This window comes from Sciurus carolinensis, chromosome 1, assembly GCF_902686445.1.
Source record: "Sciurus carolinensis chromosome 1, mSciCar1.2, whole genome shotgun sequence".
NCBI lineage: Eukaryota > Metazoa > Chordata > Mammalia > Rodentia > Sciuridae > Sciurus > Sciurus carolinensis.
In genome coordinates, this window is record NC_062213.1 from 69,103,790 (window position 1) to 69,127,700 (window position 23,911).

The 23,911-nt window shown below is 38.2% G+C and overlaps 1 protein-coding gene across 1 annotated transcript; it reads left to right on the forward strand.

Annotated features, from left to right (window-relative positions):
* Window positions 1-18,334: 18,334 nt before the first annotated feature.
* Window positions 18,335-19,467, forward strand: LOC124962345 (inhibitor of nuclear factor kappa-B kinase-interacting protein-like; the record flags this gene model as incomplete). Its single annotated transcript, XM_047521657.1, is given in 1 exon segment — window positions 18,335-19,467. A coding segment is annotated over 1 exon segment (1,101 nt), but the record flags the coding sequence as incomplete, so codon positions are not given.
* Between the last annotated feature and the right edge of the window lie 4,444 nt (window positions 19,468-23,911).

Here is a 23,911-nt window from a genome sequence, read left to right on the forward strand (position 1 = left end):
AATTGTCACACTATACCCTATAAATATGTATAATTACTCCATGTCAATAAAAAAACCTTAGTGGCATATGACAACCTTTATTTTTACTCATGAAAAAAAGGGGAAGTAAAGTTGGGAAAAAAAAAAGGAAGATGCTGAATTTCGTTGGTCAAATTTCTGGTTATGTTGAAAACAAGAAAATTTTAACTTAAATGTCTTACAAGGAACTGCATACATAATATAATCTTAAGTGTTGTATAATGTTTCTGTATATTCCAAATGCTCAAATTATTTTTTCATTTCAAAAATAGTGTTATTTGTTCCTTATATTCATTTATTTTAGCAAACACATAACAATGCTTAGTTTGGATGTGAAATCTTTAATGAGATATTTAATTTAGAAGTTTTTGGGTTGTTTCGACAGAATGTCTATACCTGATGTGTAATAGGTTTAAAACATTGAAGGATTTTCCAGGATGAATAGAAAAATGGAGACCAGCCTAAGAGGACCTAATTTAGTTCCAAGTAGTTTCCCTAAACCAGACACTTGGGTGTAACACTGTTAAAATTTACTTAAGACAAACTTTGGTTGACATAATATTCTTTGTCTTTATTTTTAGTACTCAATTTTTTAGTCCCATAATATGTGAAAGAAAATACTTGTAAACATTATCCTTCAGTCATCAGAAAGAGAGACGACCAAAGAGAGAGAAAGTCAGGGCTATTTAGGTTTGATACAGTCCAAGGGTGATATACCCTGACTTAGTTTCATCAAGATAACTTTTTTTTTTATATATATTGGTGAAAGAACTGGTAACATTTCAAACAAAATAAATGAAGTCTTGCAGGGCTCTCCTTCTAATGGGAGGTATTTAGCTTGGTGAATTAGTGCCCTGAACCGGACAGCCTAAATTCTGATTCCTGCACCATTACTTAATAGCTATGTAACCTTGAATGGAATATTTCCATTGCTCTGTGCTCCCATTTCTCTGTCTGTAAATAAGGGAAACAGTGATAAGTATTAATTTTCTCACAGGGCTTGTGTGAGTGGTAAACTAGTTAATGCGTCAGATCAGACCAGCGATAGCTAATGATATTGTTTTCTATTTTCCATTATAGGTTTATCATCCTTGTTGACTTTTGGTTTGATAGGACTTTGCTCTTCTTCATACATCTAGAAGGGAAAGCATTAACTGTTATCTTGTGAGTCTGGAGAATTTTAGTTTAATCATTATTAAACATTTTCTTAAGAAACTGGACTGGAAGAAGTTTTCTATAGATTAAACTCTAGGAGGGAGAGGTGAAATGGGTTAAAATGAGGAGGACACTCCACCAGGGGGGAGGAAACTGCTGAGGGTTTGGGCTAGAAAGAGACTCCAAAGGGAGCTACCCCAGTTATGGTATGTTAGGATCAGTTCCGGTGGTGCCAGAATCTTTCAGAGTTGCTCCTGAATCCTTCAGGATCAGTATGTGCCTGTGGTTCTGTGTATCACCTCCAGGGGGCGCCACGCTCAACTCTAGTCATTTGTATCCTCAGGCTTTTCGCTGCTCCTTTCTATTTCCTTTCTGAAATACATTGTTTTTACAGCCCATCTAATTTGGGTGTAAGCTTGGCCAGCCTTGTTGTCATTTTAATATATATTATTTCAGTTTTTCACACAATCTGTAATTTATTTTATTGACTTTCTAATAAATAGAGGGGAAAAGCTCTTATTTCCATATGGACTGTGCATTTTGGAGACACTTCTCATGGCTCAATACTAGAGCAAATCCACTCTGGCTCGTTTTCATCCCTCCCATTTGAGGTTTATGTGTCTCTCCTCTCCTAATTTTTCATTAGAATATAATAATAGTCTGAGGAAAGGGTGATTTGATATGTGATATATTTCATTATGTTCTTGTGGTAAGGATAGCGTCTAAAGTGGGAGAGCATCGCTAATTTTTCGGCACAGTAATTTATTCCGCAGTATTTAAATGTTGTAATTTTCACACGGAGGCACATGCTGCCACATCTATCTTCCCCTGGACCAGTCTGTCTTGCTCTTTCCTTTTCATCTGTTTTGTTTTTGCATATTTTTTTCATAAATTCGACAGATGGCCTCTTGATGAATCCTTGATAATACTGTCATGTAAAGCAGCTAAGACTAGAAATCATCTCGCAACAATTTTTCATTGCAAAGGCAAAATTGAACAGAGACAAACATCACTAAGTCCATAACAACAGCCACAAAATATCTACTTCGTGTAAATAAAGAAGACAGGCTTGCCTCCTAACGCTTTCCCACAAATGCCAGCGTCCTTTTAAAGTCCTCTGAATATTTTATGTTGTGTTTAGATCCCTCTTCAAGCCAGGGTTGGTAGAGATTTGTGGTTTTTCATATTCTGAACATTTGTACAGCCTCTTTTACACATCCTCTCCCTTCTCCCCAACCCCTCCTTTTCGGGCTTCATAATTGTGGATCAGGTGAAGTTTGCGTCCCCTCATTTCAAGGTCATGCACCAGTAGGACCATTTTCCTGACTCAGAGGGCACGTAATTTCACAGCCGTGTACTCCTCATTAATCCCCCTGAGTGGGGGCTCAAGAAGTTCCAGATCACAGGTTTGTTTTTGTCTTGTTCTCTGACTCAGTGCTTCACAAAGGGATTAGATTAACCCCTTTGATTGTATTTATATCTTACTGCATCACATTAGAAACAAAGTCATTTCTTTTACTCCCCCCGCAACTCCACCCCATTCCATTTCCTGTCCTCATATTTTCCCCTCCATTTAATGAATAGGTTGCAGTTCGTTAAAGAGAGGTTTCTGATAAATACAGGGAGTTGTTCATTTATTGATAGTCATTGCAGCTTTCTTTACTGATATGTACTTGCCCATGCACCAAGCACGAACACACAAAATTAAAAGAAATATATGTGTACACACACACACACAAACACATACACACAATGTATATTTTTCTTTCTCTTTCAGAAGCCTTAGAAGTATCCAGGATTATCATAGAGATGAAAATTTGTTCAGTGGAGATGTGAACTTAAGTCCCCCAGAATCTAAATTTTTACAATATGTAAAAATTAGAATGTCCCGAATCTAGAGCATTAGTGTTTTGTTTCTAAGTGTTGGTGGTTTCTAGGATGAGTCGGCACAGGATCTCAACAAGACTCTTTCCTCATTTTAAAATAGCCTCTTTCTCCTTGCCTTCCTTTCCCTGTCCTCATTCCTGGCTCTGATGGCCTCTGTGACCCTTAGCAAGCATTTGAAGACAGTTGGGACTTCTTGTGGTTTCTCAGGGTGTATGACCACTGCAAGTTTCCTTTGTAGGTCCTGAGAGTCGCTACTCTTCATGGGGGTAGCAATAATAGCTTTCATATACCTAGCCAATGCTTTTGTTTATTAAAATATTTAAAAAATATTTTTAGTTGTAGATGAACACAATACCTTTATTTTATTTATTAATATGTGGTGCCAAGGATCAAACCCAGTGCCTCACATGTGCTAGGCAAGCCCTCTATCACTGAGTCACAACCCCAGCCCACAGTCAATGCTTTTAAATATCAGGTACTTCATTGTCTCCCACTGAGGGAGGCATGATGGTACCCATTTTGCAGAAGAGGAAACTGGCCTAAAGTCAATCTTGCGAGAAGCATTGCAAGCAGCACTGAACCAGGACTCCTAGATTTCACTGTGCGCTCTGTCATTCTCCTTCCCCAACAAAAAAGCTGTTCTCAGCCACCAAATTTAAAACCAGTAGCTGCTGTTTCAAGTTTATGTGGAGCAAAACAAAAATTGTACTCCTTTTGGGAAGAGAATTTATTCCCTCCTTCTCTTTTTTGTCCCTTTGACAAGTGTGGGAAATAATCAAGCAAAATTGGTGGTCAATTCTGACTTAAAAAGAGAAAGGATATCATGCCTGCTCTGGCCCACTGCCCTCTCTTCAGGAGGTCATGGAGCCTATTGATTAAGGAGCATCATCTCTGTGCCTGACAGACCAGGGTTTGAATCCTGGCTTCTTTACTTACTGTACAAGTTACTCAACTTCTCAAAGTCTGGGATGGATATAGATTGCTCTGAGGACTGAAAGTGAATACATGCAAAGCACTTTAGAAGTTCTCTGGTGCAGATACTGCAGAAGTGATAACTGTAGGTTTTGTTGTTGTTAAAGGCGTTATTTTATGGCCCAGCAAAAATGCCACTTTCAACTAAGAAAAGTAATTCTGCTTCTTTACTCACAAGTCACAAGTTCAGGTTTACTTAACCTGCAATAGCAGGGAGAGTGCAGGAGACCCTAAGACCGGCTGGACTTGGGAGGGAGTGATTATACGAGTTTGTGCTGGGTGATTTTAAGGTGGGTTTACAGAAGCAGAGTGCCATCAGGATGCAGGGACCATTTGAAGATTGGCTATTTTGGCAACTTTCTGGCACAGAGGAGAAGGGACTAGAGTTTTCATTGGTAGAGAAACAGAATTATTATTATTATTATTTTTTTATTATTGTAAACAAATGGGATATATGTTGTTTCTCTGTTTGTACATGGTGTAAAGGCATACCATTTGTGTAATCATAAATTTACATAGGGTAATGTTGTTTGATTACAGAATTATTTTTTTAGTCTAAGGTGGGGAATATTTAGCCTCCTTGTCTCTGTCTCATTTAAAAAGTGGCAGTGGACAGGCCTTGTCTACCTTGTTCCTCTGTAGCCTGAGTGACTGTCTTAATCTGTTCAGAAAACACAACAGACTAGGCGTCTTACAAATAGAAACTTATTTCTCACGGTTCTGGAGGATGGAAAGCCCAAGATAAAGCTGGCAGGTTTGTGTCCAGGGAAGTCCTGCTTCCTCACAGATGGCTGTCTTCTCATTCTAACTTCATACACAAGACACAGTGAGAGGTTTCCCTCAGGTCTCTTTAACAAGGGCACTAATCCCATTTATGAGGGTTCTGCTCCCCTGACCTAATCACTCCCCAAAGCTCCACCTCCTAATACCATCACACAGGAATGAGGCTTTCAGCATGGATTTTTGTGAGCACATAAACATTCAGATCATAGCAGTGATTGTGACCTATATGTATTTATATTATGTGGGACCCAATTACGTGCAGTTGTGGATATATGACTCATGGGACAACTTCAAGGCACTTTTAAAAAAATCACTTTTTCACTGATTAGATACCTTCTCTAATATGTTTTTAAATATGTTTATGTGTGTGTGTTTCATAGTATTTATAAAGTGCCTTGCTCATGTTTAAAAGCAGAAACGTTTTTATTCTCATAAAAATCATATGAGGCCAGTGTTCTGGTTATCCTGTTTTAAGATGAGGAATTGCGACAGTGAGGCATAACTTGCCCAGGCTGCAGCTAGTTGGGAGCTAGGGGTGCTGCTCTCTGGGAGTCCCATTTCCTCCTGAAGACTCAACTCATTGGTGGCATTTGGTGTTCCTTTGGGCTCAGAGACTTCTGATGGTCTCTTTCAGGAGTAAGATACAATTAAAGATGGGAGTTCCTTTCTCCTCTTTGCTATCTGGAATTTATGTTATCTAGGTGCTTGTTTTCTTTGCATGTGCAGATGGATGCTGGTTGAAGAAACAGATAAATTTAACTTACAGACTCAGGTCAAGAGGTTGGCTAGAGCACACACCCTTGGAACTTCTACAGGGCCGAGCGCATGAGGCAGTAGGAGCTCAGGCATGAAGGTTGGTGTGGCAAAATAGTTGGGAGATAATTAAGTGTGGAGACAATTGGCAGAAGGTTGTACTGTGGACAGTACTTAAGATATTGGCAAGACAATAAAGTTTTCTAAAATACCAAAAGTTCAGTTTTCTAAATTATCGAGCTTTTCTGTGTCTAGAATATAAAGTTTTCTAAAATACTGAAAGTCTGTTTCACTGCAGAGAGGCCCTAACTAACTATAAAAGGAGAGGGCACTGGTAGTGAAAATGAAATTCAGAAAGGAAATATAAAATGTAATAGGGAAAGAACTTGAAAGTTCCTATTTTAAAAACTAGCATTCAGTAATGTAACAAACATTCTTTGAAAATGGCAATATGTGCATCCAATTGTGCTAAATCCTGGGAATATAGTGCATTGCAGGGAAGACAAGGTAGGTCCCTGACCAAATTCTTCCCTCTCTTAATTCTACTCAACAATCCCTGAATATCTACTAAATAGCAGGCACCACATTTGTAAAAACAAATCCAAACCAAACCCAAACCAAAAACACAGATTTGAATAAAATAAAAAATAAATTTTTTTTCTCTTCTGTTGTTCTTCTTTGTCTTTCAGCCAATGAAGCGACTACTTCTTCGCAATATTTGGAGATCAGTGACTCTTGTTCAAGACTATCTGTCAAACTGTGCTTTTCGACTACCAGGTTAATATTCAACTCACATTTATCAAGACCAAGTGCTGTGCTCAGAACTTTCACCATCAAATTTTCTCTCTCATCAAGATGCACAGTGGGTGTGTTTTAATCCCCCACACCCCTAAGCATGCCAAGGCACTGAGTAGGTAAATGAATTGCAGGCTTCACACAGTTGGAAGTGAGAGAGTCAGGATTTGAACCCAGGTCTTCTTGCACAATGTGGGACAAAACTCCAGAATCTTAGTACTCTTGTTTTTTCATTTGCTTTATCTGTTAAATGAATTTCTCACTAATTTGGATGTTTATTAACTTCATGCAGCTCCTACTCTTTTAAAGACAAAGCTTCCTTTTTTATGTTAGGCAATGTTTGTAGGTACTTATGGACTTTATCATTGGATCATGAGATTACAGAGGAAAAAGGGGTAGTGAGTGAGTGGCTTTGTCACATCATGTTTTGGAGTCAGCTTTTTATAAATTTGTGTCTGAAAAGCAAACTCCAGGATTCTATTTTCACCCCAGGTTCTTTGTCACCAAGCAGGGAGAGATATTTTGTTTGTGTTCTTTGGTCTCAACCTGGGAATTTGATAAATTCAACTGTGTGTGTTTGTGTTTAGGCAAGTCATCAAATCTTTCAGTGCCTCTGTTTGAAACATTTTTCTTCTATAATAAAGCCATAGATTTTTGATCAATAACATTTCTGTGAGAAATGACTACTAAACATTTTGGAAGGGATACACATGGCAGAGAACACAAGCTCTGCTGTTGGCTGGGAGCCTGCCCTCCACTCTGTGACCCGCGTAGGGACCTGTTAGGCTGAGATCACAGGCCGTATTCATAGACTGGTATAGCCAGCCTGCTTCATTTATAAATGCACATCTGGGAGGATTATATTTGAAGAAGTTATCTTTTGTAACAGCCGTTGTGGTTTCTTTTTTGCCTTTGTTTGGGGTGAGGCAGGGAAAATAGAGCCCGTTTTTGTAGTCCATTCATGTGACCAAAATTACCTTGGTATGGTGTGTGTATTAAAATTCACATCTTTCCATTAGCGAACTTATTCTGCATTATCTCAATTCCATAGGGGCTGGGTTATTCCATTCATAATTAATTTTTTTTTACAATGAATTGCTCAGATACGATTTTGCCTTATAGAAAAGCATCTCACTCACTCCTTATTCCTTCCATCTAAATACTCTTGAGCCCTTTTTAAAGCTTCTAAGAATCCTCTAGTTCTTAGTGCAGTACAATGCCTGGTGATATTTCCAACAGGAAGCAAGAAAAATTCCCACATTCTCTAGCAATTTTGGTACCAGCAGAGGCATCAGCTGTTTGCAGCTATCCCTTTGGGATCACAAAATCAAACAGTAATATCCCTGATATGGACAAAGCCTGGGCTTCAATTATTCAGCAAGAATCACAGTTGTGCAGGGAAAGCAGCATGCCAAAGTGGACTCAGCACAGGCCTGGGAGTAAGAAACTGCACATTTTAATTTAGATTCTGCCCCTGATGCACTGCACTACTGGGCAAGTCCTTAACTTTCTGTGTCTAGGCTTTCAGGTGCAAGACCCCGTGGCTGTAGCTCTCAGTCACATTGTGAAGAACATAAGGAGAATTATGTCTCTCCCATGTGTCAGGCAGGCAGCTATTGACTTTCTCTGTGTCTTCTTTCCAGAGGTTCAACCATTAGTCCTGGAATGCTTATCTCCTCCCAGGATGGTAACCCCGATCTTTCTCCTTGGCTGGATGGGCAGGAATGTCACATTCCTTTATACCCTCCTAGCCTTAGGAATTAGTAGGACCTAACATCAACCTGCTTGGATGCAAGCATGGAGTATATGACTTTAGCACAATTGGTGTACAATTTCCCCTAAACAGGAAGGTGAAAAGACCTGTGTGGAAGTCCCACCTCTACCATTAACCTTATTTCTTCTGTCTGAAGACACATTTTTACTTGTACAAAATTAGGATACATATTTATAATCAATGGCATCTTTGCATGTTGTTATAGTTTAAGGTTCAGCATTTTTATTTCTTTTCTACTGGAATATAAAATAATGGTGAGTCTTAAAATTTAAGTTGAGTTGGATTCAATGAGATGATACCATATGGCATCTTTAAGTCTCAGTTTTCTTTATAGAATGGACAATACTATTGAGGATGGTGGTACAGATTCCTTATGAAGATAGAGTAAGATAAAATATATGATCAATTCTATCAGATAATTGGATAGTAGTTGCCACTGAATGAATGTTTGTTGATGAAATCTTTAAACTTAAGAGAGTGAGGTGGTTGGAAGCCACTGTTTAACATTTCTTTCTTCTTTATCATGCATAGGTGGGGGCTGTGCTCTTCCAAATGATGTCTGTGTTGACACAAGTCCAGGTCTAACCTGTAGCAACCTTTTCTCTCTTCTCTCCCCTTTTAATCCCTTCTCCAAGTCCTTTTCTGATCGTGTGAAAAGGATGGAGAAGGACGAATTGCTAGAGATTGGAAGCCTCGTGTGCATACCACAAATACATGTGGACCTACTTTTTTGCTTGGTAAATGATCACCTGTTTAATACTTTTTATCACTCATATGTCTTCAAAAATATTTCCGGTTTATAGCAAAAATGTGATTGGGCAGGAGTTGGAAGGATTGAATTGTAACTTGAACAAACTGAAATTTTAGGGTAAGTGTGCAATATTGTGGTTTGTCTAATTAATATACAGAAAAATAAGTTTTTTTCTTAAGTGTAAATCAGCAATATAGTGCTTGGGTAAACAAAGCAGCAAAAGAAGAATGTGTGATGCATTTATTTCATTTATTTAGTAAATATTTTTGTAGCAGTTTCAATGTGGTGGGCATTGTATTAGGCAGTAGAGACACAAAATTAAAACTTGATCACTGCCCTTCAAAATGCCATGGCCAGGTGGGAGGGATGGAAGAGAAAATGTACTGGACCACAGTAAGCATGAAGAAATCAGAGGGATGATACAATAAAATGAGTAGGAAGGAAGGCGGGCATGAAAGTTTTCTTTGATGACTTGTGAGCTAGACTTCAAAATATTAAATATTAACTTATAGTTAATTATAGTGTAACAATCTTAAATTTCCCAAATTCAATAATTATACTGTGACTATTTAAGAAAGTGTCCTTGTTCTTAGAGATACAAACTGAAATATTTTGAAGTAAGTTGTCTCTATATTTATAATTGATTTTTGAAAATTTCAGCAAAATAATAATTGCGACACACACACAAAAACGCAAATGCGTGTATATATATAGCTTCAACAAAATAATAATTGCTATATACACACAAACACACAAATGTGTATATATGTACATATGGAAAGAGAGAAATACACAACCAATGTGGTAAAATATTAGAAATTGGTGAATCAGGGTGAAGGGTGCATTGTTTCATTCATGTAATTTTTCTGTAGTTTGGAGTTTTTCCAAATTGAAAAATAATAATGTTTTATTCTTTATTTTCTTAAATTAAACTTTTAATTCTAAAATTGCCTGAATTAAAAAAAATTACTGTAATTAAAATTATGTTTGCAATTGAGAAACACTGTTTACTGATTCATGTGGATAACCTTTGAAGCACTGATAATTGAATTATAATGCTTGTGCCCTTTTATATGTTGCCTTCCTTTGTCTTAATCAGGTATTTTTGTTATAGCATTTTTTTGTATTTCTAGTTATATATTCATTATTTTTAGTGATTTGCTGCAGAGATTATAATATGTTCTTAAATTATTCAGTCACATAAAATGATTAATTATATCACTTCCATGATAATGCTAGAATCCTAAAACACTTTACCTCTGTTTATATCCCTCCAACATAATTACCTCTTTAAGGGCCCCGGGTTCAAAAATCTAGTCACTCATTGAGGTATAGGGGATTAAAGCTTCATTGTATGAATTTTGGGGAGACACAATTCAGTCCATAAGTGTGGTTCTACGTTTTCTTCTAGGATTTCCATTTGATCCCTTCAAACAGATTCTTTGGTAAAATACTTCTCTTAAATCTATTTTCTCTATCTTTAAAAACATATAGTCTTTAACATATCAATCATAGTAATTTAAAAGTCTGCTTACTCAGTGTCTGGATCAACCATTTTTCTTAAGAACATTTTGGACATAAGATTTCTCCTAGCATTCAGTACATTCTTTTTATTGAGTGGTAGGTACTATGTATGAAAATAATGGAGACTTTAGATGATAGCTACTATCTTCCAATGGAGATATTTAACCTTTTCCTCTGCTAGGCAGATGGATCAAAGGTAAATTGCTTAATCCAGTCTGTTCCTGAGTGGAAGACTTGTTTTGGGTAACACTTCTGTGATCTGGAACTTTCAACTGAGAACCTAGTGTATTTGCCAGAGTCCTTTGCTCTGGTAGTTTCTGACATCTGGTCTTTGCTTCTTAACCTAGTGAGGCTGTCTAAATCTCTCCTCTGCTTCTCAGACACTTCCTGATGAACTCTTGGCCTGATGCAGAGTCTGATGTCAGCATGTACCTGTGGGAAAATGGGAAGTGGCTGTGTGCCAGGCTCCCATTCTCCATCCTTTCCTTCTCACCAGGATCTTGGCCCCTCATATTTTCCAATTTTGTCTTTATAAACCCCAAGACTGAAAATTATCTACAGGTTCCTCTGTGCCCCTGCCTCTATTTAATCTCCTAGCCTTGGTCCACCACCACCCCTCAGCCTTCAGAATCAGCAAATGCATGGGAGGAGGGGCAACTGTATCTTCAGCTCACCTTCCACCATCCGTGGTTCTTCACTCTCCAGCTGTTTTCTTCCATCAGGACTTTTCAGTTTTTATCAGTGGGAATAATGACTGCCACAAATTATTCTCTCCTACCCAGAGGCAGAAGTCACAGCTGGCACTTAATTTTCTCAGCAACCCTATGGGATAGGTGGTATTATTATTATAATACATGTGTAATAATGAGAAAATATGTATTTATATATTTTATGAGAAAGATGAGCCCCAGACTGCTAAAAGAACATGCACATATAGCTAGTAAGTTTTAGAACCAAGATTCAAATCCATTATCTTACAGTTCCATAGCTCCTGTTCTTAATCACAATTTTATATCACCTCTCCTGTTTACCTTATATTCTCCTGTTTACATTTTGGTAGTCAGAAGCTCTCATTTTACACCATTGTCCAGGCCTTTTATTTCTAGGAAGATTCCTCACTTAGAGAAAGCAATAGATCTCAGGTGATTGAAAATGGAAAATATTTGGATTAGCTAATTTATGCTAAACTGCGAATGACTACACAGCTAAGTGTTTTACAGTTTTCAAAATTATTTTTGTTTGCAGTGTTACTCAAAGAAATATGCCTTAAAAATAAAATTGATATAATCGTCTGAATATGTTGTTCTTTCCTGCCCCTTTTCATCTCTATTACCAGTCTTATTTTGAGGTAGTTTGTGTGTGTGTGTGTGTGTGTGTGTGTGTGTGTACATGCTTATATTGATATCAGCCTTTTAAATTTGTATGGTTTTATGAATCTTTACTTACCTATCTATAGTTTTCTATATTTCTTGTGGTAAGGATTTAAGAAAAACTTTCCTTTGTCTAGGTTTTTCTAAAACCTTTTATAATGCCTGATTAATAGGAGCTAAAGTAACATTTGGTAAATTAAGCGTATATAGTTTTGATGAGGTGGGATGACTTGTTAGAACCTTTAAAATAATATCACAGAGGTTTTTTTGAAATCTGAAGTATGCTTAATATTGAACATGAGAAGATGGAAAAGGATATATAAGATATATTAGTGCTTAGAGACTGAAGATAGAAGCAGAGGGAAAGAATCTTTCAGTATATTTCTGTTCCATTTTGCATACTGTTAAAACAGTGATGCTTTTGCTTACAATAAGAGAAAATCACATATAGACTACGCAAAGAAACCATTTCTCACCTATCAAGTTGGCAAGAGTCCACAAGTTTGCTAACGTACTCTGTTGTTGAAATCTGTGGAGAAATTGGCACTCTCATATGTGGTTGATTTGAATGCAAAATAGGAAAACCTTTTGGAGGAGAATTTGGCAATATTTATCAATGCTATGTATGTCTTTACCTTCTGACCCAGCAATCCCACTCCTAGGAACTTACCATAAGATGGTACTGGCAAAATAGAAAGATAATTCTGAAGGATATTAGCAGTACTATGTTGATCAAAGCAAAGCCTAGAGAAAGCCCATATTTTGATCAATAGAAAACTAGTTGAATAAACTGTGGTGTATGCACAAGCTGGAGTGCTGTGTGGCTGAGAAAAGGCAAGAGGAATTTCTTTATGTACTATGGAGTAATGATTAGATAATGGAATAATCTTCCAGATATTTATTTTAGGTGGAAAAAGCAAAGTGGAAAAAAATGTGGCCACTGAACGACACAAGCATTGGGGTGGATGTGAGGAGGATACATTTTGGGTATGTGTTGGTTACATGTTGGTTTGGTGGTTTCCTGGGACTGCTGTAATAATGTACCTTAATAAAGTAAATGGAAATTTATTCTTTCATAGTTTTGGACTCTAGTCCAAAATTAAATCGTTGGCAGGGACATGGAGGTTCTGAGGATCCAGGGAAGATTTCTTACTTGTCTCCTCCTAGTTTTTGGTGGTTGCTGGCCATCTTTGCCATTTTTTTGCTTGTAGTTACAACTCACCCATTTCTGTCTCCATATTCAGGTGACTGTCTAACCTCCGTGTGTGTCTGTCTCTAGGTCCAAATGTCCCTTTCCTTTCTCTTTTGAAGGCACTAGTCACTGTATGAGGGTCCATTCTAATCCAGTATTGCATCTTAACTTGATTATATCTGCAAATACTATTTGCAAATAAGCACATATTCCGTGATTTCTTAGGTTAGGACTTCCAAGTATCCTTTTGGGAACACAATTCAATGACAACAGAGGGTATGGAAATTTTATGTGTTTGTGTGTGTGTGTGTGTGTGTGTGTATAGGGGAGTTATTTGTGTATGTGGTAGAGGCCTTATGTTTCTCTGAATAGACATTATTTTGACTTTGAAATCATGTAAACATAAATATAAAACAAAATTAAATATAAAATTCCAGAAAGTAAAATTAAAATCAAATAAATTATGATAATACTGAGTTTATGGCATTCCATGCAGAAAGAAACTATTTCATGTGACTTTAAAAAGTATTTCTTTGACCATATTTCCCTAGTGGGATGTACCCTCAAGAAAATAGAATTGAAAAAAAATTTGTTTTCAGTAATTATATCATAGATGCTATTGTTAACATTTTATTAAGACTGTTGATTATGTATTTATGAATAAATATGTAGTTTTGTTTGTATTGTTGGATGAAAGTTGTAACATAAATGAGGCTAAGTTAAAAACCTTATAGTCCTCTCTTTGAATCAGAAATATGAATTTGAATTTATGATCTATTTTATGTTAGGGAAACAACAAAATATCATATTTATAGCTGTGTTCACTGAGAAGTTCTGGAAACAAGGGCCAAACCAAGAAGCAATCAGCAAACTTTATGTCAAGGTCCTGGTCAGTTAGCACCATTTCTTTGCTGTAAAATGAAGATTCCTCAGAGAAATGGCAGATCTTGGCAGGAAGTGTTCAAGGTGAACCTGTTGCATCTCATTATATGACAGGCCATGGAAACTATCAAAGACTGCCAAAGATGTATTCAAGGTCAACTTGAAGAGGCCCCACTGGGAAACAATGTGACAATCTGATTGTCAATAAAGGTTATGACCACATTGGACCCAAACTTTTCAAATACGCTTAAATCCATAATTTACAAATTGTTATGGGTTAGATCTGGATGTCCCCTCCAAAAATTATGTGTTAAAAGCATGGTCCCTACTGCAGCAAGATTCAGAGGTGGGACTCTTAGAAAATGATTGGATCAGGAGAGTTCTGATTTAATCAGTGGATTAATTCATTTGATTGATCCATTTATTACTGAATGGACTACTGGAGGTGGAATCTAGTTAGAGGAAGTAGGTCACTGTGGGTGTGCTCTGAGAGGGTTAATCTTCTCTCTGGCCCCTTCCTCTATTTCTGCTTCCCAATTACCATGAACTCAGCAGCTTTCTTCCACCATGCCCTTCCACCATGATGTTCTGTCAACCGGAGACTGAACCCTCTGAAACCATGAGCCAAAACAAATCTGTCCTCCTCTAAGTTGTTCTTGTCAGATATTTTGGACACAGCAAAGAAAAGCTAACTAACACAAAAATGATTCAAGAGCAAAAATACTATCAATGGTCACCTATGGAGAATGCTAGGGAACCAGCTCATTATTTTGAAAATCAAGCATTTATCTTATCTTTCCTATATAAACCAGATCCCTGGACAATTAAATAATTGATGAGGGGAAGTTTCCTTTACTAAAATATTCAAGCCAATAAAAGGAGTGAGTGAAGAAAAAAAGAAAATGAAGATTTTGAACAATGAAATATTAGATCTGCAATAATGACTGCTAACATAAGAAAACCAACAGAATGTTAGTGAACCCTGATAGAAGGATACACTGCAAATGAAGAACTTGTGCTAAAAGTTGAACCAGATTCTGATAAAGCCTCAATCACCAATTTACAGGAAATATAGGGTATAGAGGAATATCTGAAACCACAAAATAGGATGTAAATAGCAAAATCCATACAGTGGTAATCTCTATAGGACAAGCTATTTAGCATCTTTAACACGTAAATTTCAAGGAATATCCTTATACCACTTCTCCCAAAGAAAAGAGATGGAGATAGAAGCTACTGATTAAAAAGACTTAAGAAACACATTAACTAATTTCTATGTATGTATGTATTTGGAATTTGTCTCAAATAATTTAAAAAAATGTTAGAACCATTTGGGAGAAATTTGAGCATTGTTTGGGTATTTAAACTTATTTTTTAGGTGTGATAATGATATTGAGGTGGTATTTTTGAAAAATATGCTGAAAAATTAAGAGTAGAATGACACAAACTTTGGGATTTGCTGACAATAGTCTGGTTGGAATATAGATTAAATTGCAAATTAGGTTATGAGTTGATAGTTGCTGAATCTGGGAGATGGGTATATGTACTGTTACTTTTGTAAATATTTGAAATTTTTTATAACAGAAAGATTTTGTTTCTTTGCTTCTTATGAGTGTTAGGGATTGAACCCAGGGCCTCATGCATACAAGGCAAATGCTGTACCATGGAGTTACATCCCCAGCCTGTTCTTTACTTATTTTTTTAGAGTGATGTTTAGAGAAGGGTGAATGGGGTGCTAGAATACAAGAGTCCAAATCAACTCTATATTAAGTAAATTTTATGAAATCATTGGCAGTTTAGCTGGTAATTAATGAATGTAATGATGATAATGAAAACAATAACTAAAATTTATTGGGTACTTACTATGTTCTTATTGCTTAACATATACCCACAAGAACTTTGGGGGTAGTAACTGTGAAATACCCATTTTATAGTTGGGTCCACTGAGACTCAAGACAAACAGATTTGAACTTCTTAAATTGCCCTCTAAGCTTGTCCATGTAAAACACCTCCTCTTGGGGCTATACTTTTTCCTCTGGCTTCTTTATCTTCTCTCTTCCATCTTTGACCATTTTTGAAGACCCAGATTATACCTCCTCAGTAAAGCATTGCCCTCTACCCCGCCTATCAACATTTCTTCCTCTTTTAGATTCTTACTTTGAATCATTGTAAAAGCTAATTATGTGCTGATCTGTGACATCTTTCATAGCATTGTCTTGAATCATTTTTAAAATATCTAATTACTTAATTTTCTTGTTCAAGTGCAGTGTCTCCAACTAGACTTTTAGACATCCTGAGCGCATAAACAGTGTCTTATACTTTGTGGCCCTCATAAATATTGGCATCCTGCCTCGTATGACAAATTTGTTCTAGTTAATGAAAATAGTTTGGAGACTTGATAATGAGTGGCCAAAAAAATAGATGCTTTGTGTCAGTGCAAGCAAAGATATCTAGATGGAAATTATATTAAATTGTTCACAGAGGAGTCCATGTTTGAAGATTTTTATTCCTACTCCTCTCTTTTCCTAGTACACTACCATCCCTCCTCTCTACACTTTCCTCAGTCTTTCTGGAGGTAGGAGTGGGCAGAGAAAGAGAAATCCAATAGACAGTTTGGGAGAAGGATTGCACAGGCTCATTTCTCAATCTCACTCTCAATTTCTCCAACCTGCAGAGAATGTGTGTTTATCAGATCTTGGATATGTTGGAAACCTAGCAGGACTGATTCTGCTCAGTGTCTGGAAGTGGAGGAGGGACCCGAGGCTGGAAGACTGATGATTGTAGCACTCTGGTGCTTCCTTGGACACAGTCTATAATTTTAATTCTATCCAGAAAGCATTCTTAGCAATCCCATTTTGTTCTCCCACCTGAAACAAATTCTCCAACAGCTTTATCAAGAGCAAAAGTGGCATTTTATTTTCATCTTCCTGGCTCTGTGTCTCTCAATTCTGAACTTGGTTGGGGGAAAAAAGTATGCTATTTATAAGTCCTTCAAACCTCAAGTATGTAAAGAAAGTGTATTTTAAAATACGTTCCATTTATAGCAGCAAGAAAAGCAGGAGATCTTAGGAGCTAGGTCTGGTAAGTAAATTTTGTTGAAAGCAGAAACCTCAACTGAGGGGCTATGGTAGGAAACTGGCCTGGTCCCTGCTCCCTCTTCAATGATCTGATTGTGTGATGGGAGAGGATGACCATGGTTGGGAAGGTGCATGATTAGAACTCCAAAGACATGGAAACCTCTAGTCACTCATCACTAGTGGGCGAAGCATAAAGAAGGTCATTTTATTTGAAGAGGAATAAAGTCCATGTCAAAGGAGTTATTGGAATGAAGAATAATACTGAAAGAATGAGAAAAGGAGGAAGAAAATTAAAATGCACTGTCGAAGGACAACTAAGAAAAGTTAAGTTCATGCAAGAAAATGGGAAGTACAACTTGAAATAAAACTTTGAATGTAAATGTACTGTGGTGTGCTTTTAAGTCAGGGGAGCAGAGTAGGCATGTTGGGTGGGAACCACTCTTTTGAGATGCTTGGAATGGAGATTCACAGCTAAAATAAGAAAAGTGGTCCAGACATGTAAAGATAATTTACCAAGGTCACAGTTGTTGACCTTGACTTGGTCATTATAGCTCCTCCATGAGTCATGAGGAACACAATGCTTGGTTTCTATGGAATAGTCACGATTTTTTTTCCCCTGAAGTTGAGGAGTTTTGCCATCTGGACTTTTTGTGGTGGGAGAGAGTTGGGGTTAAGATGGGAAAAGCCCAGTGAGCAAGACCACACATACACACAAACACACGAGTTAACTTGAATAATTCCGCTTTTATCTTCTTTACAGATTAGACTGCTGAACAAAATATCTTTCAATGATAATTCCTTGAAATTATCTAAATAAGTTGAAAAACTAGTGTACCTGCTATGGATATGGTTGCTCAAAGGTTAATATGCTAGAGACTTGATCCCCAGTGTTGATAAGTGTTGAGGTAGAACTCCATGAGGTGGGGCCTAGTGGAAGAACATTAGGTCAGAGGGGACTTTGCCCTTGGCAATGATTAATGCAGTTCCCACAAGTGCCTTTTTACAAATGCAAGTTGTAAAAAGAGAAAGCCCAGACCCTGAAACTCCATGCCAGCTCCTCTGCATATGCTCCCACCATTGTGATAACGTCTGCCATTGCAATGCCATCCACCATGTTGAACTAACCAGAGGCCAAACAGATGGGTCTGCTTGATCTCGAATTTTCAGCCTCCAAAATTGTGAGCAAAATAAACATCTTTGGGCAGTTACGCAGAGGGAGGAGGAGGTCTTGCCGCCGCGCTCCTCGGCTGGAGGAACCCGGAGGCGGGGAGTCGCGGTGAAGCAGCGAGGATGGCGGGGAGAAGGAAGGAGCTGGCTTCTGGGCGTTGCCTGGTCTGGAAGGGGGCGAGGCTTCCCGAGGAGAGGAGGCCGGCCACGTCCAGCTCGCGGGGGTGAACAGCCGCCTCGCGGTAGCGTCCTCAGAGCATCCAGACATGTCCGAGGTGAAGAGCAGGAAGAAGCCGGGGCCCAAGGGAGCCCCTGCAGAGCCCGTGAAGCGGAGCGAGGGCAGGAAGAGCCCCGAGGTCCGCGGCGGCTGGGCGGACCCGAGGACCGGCCTGAGCCTGCTGTCGCTGGGGACGTGCCTGGGCCTGGCCTGGTTTGTATTTCAACAGTCAGAAAAATTTGCAGAGGTAGAAAACCAATACCAGTTACTGAAAATGGAAAGCAAGGAGTTCCAAGGACTTCAAAGTGAAATCAGTTTAATTTCAGAAAAGCTTGAGTCTACTGAAAGTATTCTGCAGGAAGCTACATCATCCATGTCTTTGATGACCCAGTTTGAACAGGAAGTATCCAGTCTTCAAAGATTCATGCATGACATTCAAAATAGTGAAGAGATGCTCACTCAAAAGATGCAAAAGCTTAATGAGAAATTCCAAAATATTACAGATTTCTGGAAGAGAAGCCTAGCAGAAATGAATGATAATACAGACATTTTCAAATCAGAAGCAAAACAAATACATTCTCAAGTTACTGTCCAAATTAACTCAGCTGAGCAAGAAATAAAGTTACTCACTGAACGGCTAAAAGATTTGGAAGATAGCACACTACGAAATATTAGAACAGTCGAAAGACAACAAGAAGAAGATCTGCGAGTTGAAGAGCAGCTTAGCTCTGATACAAAAACAGTTGAGAAGTTAGAAGAGGAACAGCATGCTCTCCTTGCCAGAGACGAAGATCTGACTCATAAACTTTCCAGCTATGAACCCAGAGTTGAAGAATGCAAGACACATTTGCCAACAATTAAAAGTGCTGTTCTCTCTGTTTTCAGAGTCTCTTAGGGTCTGATAGGAATAGAAAAGAAAATGGAAGACCTCACTATGCAGATGTTTAATATGGAAGATAATATGCTGAAAGCTGTATCTGAAATAATGGAGATGCAGAAAACCCTTGAAGGAATTCAGTATGATAATAGCCTATTAAAGATGCAAAATGAACTGAATGTTCTAAAAGGAAAAGTTCATGATTTTATAGCATATTCCAGTACAAAAGAAAAGGGAACTTTAAAAGAATATAAGCTAGAAAATAAAGGAATTGATGATTTAAAAAAAAATAAAATAAAAAATAAACCTCTTTACTTTAGAAAATTTCTAGCCTCCAGTGTTTTGTTATAGAAACAGAAAATGGATTAATACAGTACCATAAAATATTGTGAGCTTCATATTGATATTTGGTTGACTGCTAGATATAAAACTTACTAATGCTACACTAAGGGCAAAAAAGTGTTTTTTCATATTTTGTGAAATTGGATGCCTTTACTCTCCCAAGATGTGGCATCCCCAGAAGGCCTAACAAGGACACACCTAACAATTAGCCTTTATCATTCAAAGAAGGGTCTGATGACAACTCCATCAATATCACCCAAGACATGTTATAAATAGAGAATCTCAGGACCCATTCCAGAGTCAAAGAATCAGAATTTGTATTTTAACAAGATTGGTTGGATAAGTACTGATCTAGGTGATTTCTATTATCTTTTCAATTTCTGAAATTTTATGAATTTTGAATACTTAGCTGTAAAGTGTTCTCTTTATAATTCTGTAATCAAATGAGTAATTACAGTTTTGGAAGTCAACTAGGATGTCTTTACTCTTATGATTCTATCCATTACACACTACATGCTCACATGAACACAGCAGTTATTATATTATCATGAGTGCTAACATGATTTCCCCTCAGGAAACTGATTAAACTTGAAAACTGCCTTCTTATTTTTTCACTTAAAAACATATTTTTGAAAAAATTTGTCTGAACCATGAATGGGAGAGACTATTCAAGATGGGTCATTATAGCTCCTCCATGTGTCATGAGGAACACAATGTTTGGTTTTTATGGAATAGTATCATGCAGAGGGTAGAAAAATGCTTAATTAGCTCATTAGCTCTGAATTTATTTTTATCATGTAAACAGTCTTTTGCAGAAGTCATAATTACTTATAGATGCTAATGCTGACTATATTTTAAAAATCTAAAAATTGCTGTCATTGGAGTTGTGTCTTGAAAATATGTTTATCTATCTTAGAGCAAATGCTTTCTAGAATCCTGGAAGGCACTTTAAAAATTTTTTTTGAGGCACTTAAGCTCAACAGCTAATGGAAGATCATGTATTTAAATAATTTACACTTCCATCTGGTTTAAAGAACACCAGGTGGAAGTTGCTGATCGGGATGAGTCTGTTACGTGGAAGGAAATGTTTGCTCAAAATAAATGAAAGGCAAACATTTACATGAGCTCCATCTTTTTGTCTGTGTGGGCAGACTCCTGTTTCCTGCTCTCGTATTCCCTGGGCCTGGATTCTATCTTGTACATTCACTTTGTATTGACGAGGGTCCAGAGGAACACGATTAATGGAGTGACTTCCACTGTTTTATTTTCTTCTTCACAATCTTTTGATCATAAGCAATTATTGTCTCTCTTTCTCATTCTTTCTGCATGCCAACCTGAAATCAAAAGGGGCTGCCCCCTTTCTGTAGGAGAGAGGAAGCTGAGCTTCCTGGATGCAGTTCTGCTAGTTGCTGGGCCAGCTGGCAAATTTTATGCTTCCCACTGAGTGTCACAGTGTGCTGTCAAAGGCTTGGTTTTGTGAGTTGACTTCTGATAGGCACTTACTGTATCTTACCTGTCAACTCCACAGTGGACTTCCTCATTTACAGCATGTGGCTTGCAAGCACAGACCAAACCCTTCTAGCCAAGAAGAGTCCTACAGAGCACATGGCTCCACTTCCCAGCTCTTTTCTGCTCATTGTGCTTGTCAGACATATTCTTCCATGCTTGGTCTCTTTTCTTGGTGCATCTGAGTATCTGTGTGTGTCATTTGGGGGTAGATAAAAGAATCAGAACCATTCCTGCTGTTAACCTTAGAAAGGCAAAAATCAGAGTATCATAAGGAAGAATTACTGGCTATGGAGATTTTTTTCCAGAGTTACACACCAACTCACCTAGCAATTCCTTAACTTACATGGGAGAGCATTAGACAGTTATCACAAACTGAGTCTATCTTGGAAATGCAGCCTTTGTAGTCCATGTATTTCAAGTGTTTCAAGATATCACAGCCTCCCTACTCTACCAGGATTACACTAAAGTTTATCTACCCAGCCTCTAAGACTCCCCAGGGAAATAGATCACAAAATCTGCAGCAGCTTCAAACTCATCTCTACCAGAGCCAAATGAAATACAAATTCCAAATGTTTCAAGTTTTATTCTAGGTTTAGAAATTACACTTTTTTGATTCAGATCTAAATTTGACAGCGTACTCTCTCTCATTGCTAGGAACAAGCCTGGGTAGGGCTGGGGGTGGGAAGAAACTGAGAGTGACCGGGAAGGACCACTTCTTCTGCCAATGGTCACTGTGTGGGCATCTCTGGAGGTGGGGCAGAGGGGCTTTGGTGTACTACAAAAAACATTGGTCATGGGAAGGAAAATTGTCAATGGAATTACTTTAGGGACATTTTCGGTGATCGTAAGACCACTCAGTTTGCAACAGGCAGTAGTCATTTCTGTCATCACTTTTCCTATTTAGCTCTTGGCAGAACATTTGGGTTTGGACCAGAAAGGAGGCTTGGTAGAAGATGTGGGTGTTGAGACAGTGCCTCACTGTGCCTGCTCTCCCTCCCCCCAAGGCTGGCCTAAAAGTCTCAGAGTATGAGGTTGGTGTATTCAAGTGTGGGGAGCTGCATCTCTGTGTTCCCAGCCACCCTCTGAGGGTACCACTCCAAGAGGCACTGTGGGCAGGTGCTTATGCTTCACCAATGTATGGAAAGCATATGGAAGAATCGACTCAGCAAGCTTGGCAAGGACACTGTTTAATATCATCATCATCATGTTGAGCAAGCAGGGCTCATAAGGCGTGCTCAGAAAAATTCATTCATTTTCCCCACTGCTTGTTTTTCTTTAGTCCTTAAGACTAATCTTGCTTTCCTGGTTAGTTCCAGATAACAAAAGATTCTCTGGTTTATCTTAAGTAATAAGTCAATCCAAGTTTAGTAATTAGTATGTCCAAGCTAGAGTAGTATATCAAACACCTGTTTTCACTTATTGGTCATATTTTTTTCTTTAGCTTGGGTGATCCTGCTGCACATAGCTCCACTGCAGAGAGTGAATGGCAGTGGCCCATTTGTTCTCACCTGCCCTGTATGGTGTTCTTCTTCCCTAGCACCAGAGTTGGGGTGATGGTTATGGGAGAGAAGAGAAGATCTCACTCTTGGCATGGGTACTCCCTGGACTTAGAAACTTTGTAAAATGACTTTTCTCTTTTATGACGCTATATAGCCTGAAAGTTTGTGTCCGCTGACCCCACCCAATTCATTTGTTGAAATGCCAACTGCCTGAGGTGATGATTTTGAAGGTGGGACCATTGGTAATTGATTAGGTCATGGGGATGGAGTCCCACTGAATGGGAATAACACCCAATAAAAGAGGCCCAGGAGAGTTTCCTTGCCCCTTCTATCTGGTGAGGACACAGAGAGAAGGTACCATCTATGAACTAGGAGTTGAGGTTTCACCAGGCACCAAATTTGTGGCCTTAATATTGGACTTCCAGACTCTATAACTGTAAGATAACTTTTTATTGTTTATAAGCCACCCATTTTATGGTATTTTGTTATGGCCACCAAAAACGGACTAAGACAGACACTTTCATGATTTAAATTCTATCTTTCTGTCTCTCAGTCTCTTTCTCTGTCTGTCTCCATCTCACACACACCCATTTCTTGGGTTTTCCTACCTGTGAAAGTGTTTCCACTGATCGATTGCACGCATCTCCTTCTATAGCTCTGGGAAACCAGCAGTTCATGTCCTGTTGGGGGTCACCTCACCATCCAGGTGATCACCTGCAGACCCTATACTGGTTGCTCTTATAAGAGGCCCTACCTGGGAGCACTCAGGCATCTTTTCCCCCAACAACTTTTGGGAGCACAGAGAGGCCCTGGCACAGACATCTTTACTTCACTGTTAGAGGAGCTGGCCAGTCCTCTTCCTGTCTGTGAAAATCAGACCACAGTCTCCCCCGACCCTATGCGCCAGACAACACATAACAAGCTCTGAGAGGAATCCAATCAAATCTCTTTCCTCAGACTGAAAAGAAGGGGAAAGCACGAGTTATAACTGCAAGTCCCTTCATCTTGGAGAGGGTTACCATTCACGGCACACTATAGTTCTCCAAAAAGTCCTTTTGTAATCTCTAACTCTTTTTTCAGTGTCTCTATTTCTTTTCAGGCTGGGGCGGGGATAGTTAGCAGAGTATTGAATACCAGTTCTTAAATAGCCCATGCATATTCTGACTGGTGACCTTGCATCTCACTTTGAAATGTGATATTTATTGTCTAGAGTATTCTGATAAAATTAAGGTTGAAATGGTTTATGTAACATCTGGTTATATTAAATCAAAGTATGAGTTTTAAAATGCAGGTTTTGTGTTCATATGGTTGTGTGAATATCTATGCATTCTCAGTTGAAACACTTAAAATTTAGTTTCTGTTCTGCT